The sequence below is a fragment of the Egretta garzetta genome, unplaced genomic scaffold (assembly GCF_000687185.1).
Source record: "Egretta garzetta isolate BGI_Z169 unplaced genomic scaffold, ASM68718v1 scaffold737, whole genome shotgun sequence".
NCBI lineage: Eukaryota > Metazoa > Chordata > Aves > Pelecaniformes > Ardeidae > Egretta > Egretta garzetta.
This window is the reverse complement of record NW_009260195.1, coordinates 123,824-124,613: the sequence shown is the minus strand read 5'-3', so window position 1 is coordinate 124,613 and position 790 is coordinate 123,824. Positions and strand designations below refer to the sequence as shown.

Sequence of the window (790 nt, the reverse complement as noted above, 5' to 3'; positions counted from 1 at the left end):
CAGGCTGGGCTGGAGCAGCTTGCCCAGGACCAGGGGGCACCCCGGGCAGCGGTGCTGGCCGTGCGTGCCGGGCTGCGGCTCCGGCCGTGCCTTCTCACTGGGTCCCCGCTGTCCCTGCAGAGCTGAGCCAAGTGGAGATAACCCAGACATACCTGGCTAAACAGGCGGACGAGATTTCCCTGCAGCAGGCTGATGTTGTCCTGGTGTTGGGGGGCGAGGATGGTGAGTGTCAGCCAGCGGGGGGGCTGCGGCTGGGGAAGGCAGAGCTATGGTGGGGGGAAGGCTTCATGATCCCAGTGCACTGGGATTTTAGCAACTTTCCAAAGCTCCCAGGAAGCCCTGGCCGCTGGCAGGGTCCGTGTCGCTGGCTGGCGCTGTGGCCCAGCAGGTGACAGTGGGTCCCCGGGGGGCTGACGGAGGCGGCACTGCCGTGGGGGTGCTGTGTCACTTACCAGTGCTGCTGGCAGCCACAGCAGAGACCTCGGAAGCGAGAGAACAACCTCAGAACAGGCAATACATCGGAAACCTCCTCCCCTGCGAGGGTTTCCCTGGATGCCTGTAGTTGGCACCTCCGCGGTGCAGCCCTCTCCTTCCACGCGCGTCCCCAGGGCAGTGCCCTTCCTCCTTGCCTGACCTCCTCTTCTTCTTCTCCTCCGAGGCTGGTGCTGGGGTGAGAGGCTGCGGGAGGGGGAAAGGGGCTGGTTTCCCCAGTCCTGCGCTCGGCAGATCACCAGCCGCACGGCAGTGGAGTGCAACGTCCGCCGCATGGAGCGGCTGGGGGTTGAGAACA

At 65.7% G+C, this 790-nt stretch overlaps 1 protein-coding gene across 1 annotated transcript in view; it reads left to right on the top strand.

Annotated features, from left to right (window-relative positions):
- The window catches only part of LOC104129305 (rho guanine nucleotide exchange factor 16), a 10,472-nt gene that overhangs the window by 9,458 nt on the left and 224 nt on the right, over positions 1-790 (top strand). Inside the window, exons 13-14 of the mRNA XM_009642226.2 lie at positions 121-222; positions 659-780. Coding sequence (XP_009640521.1) covers positions 121-222; positions 659-780 — 224 coding nt within the window. The remainder of the gene's footprint in view (positions 1-120; positions 223-658; positions 781-790) is intronic.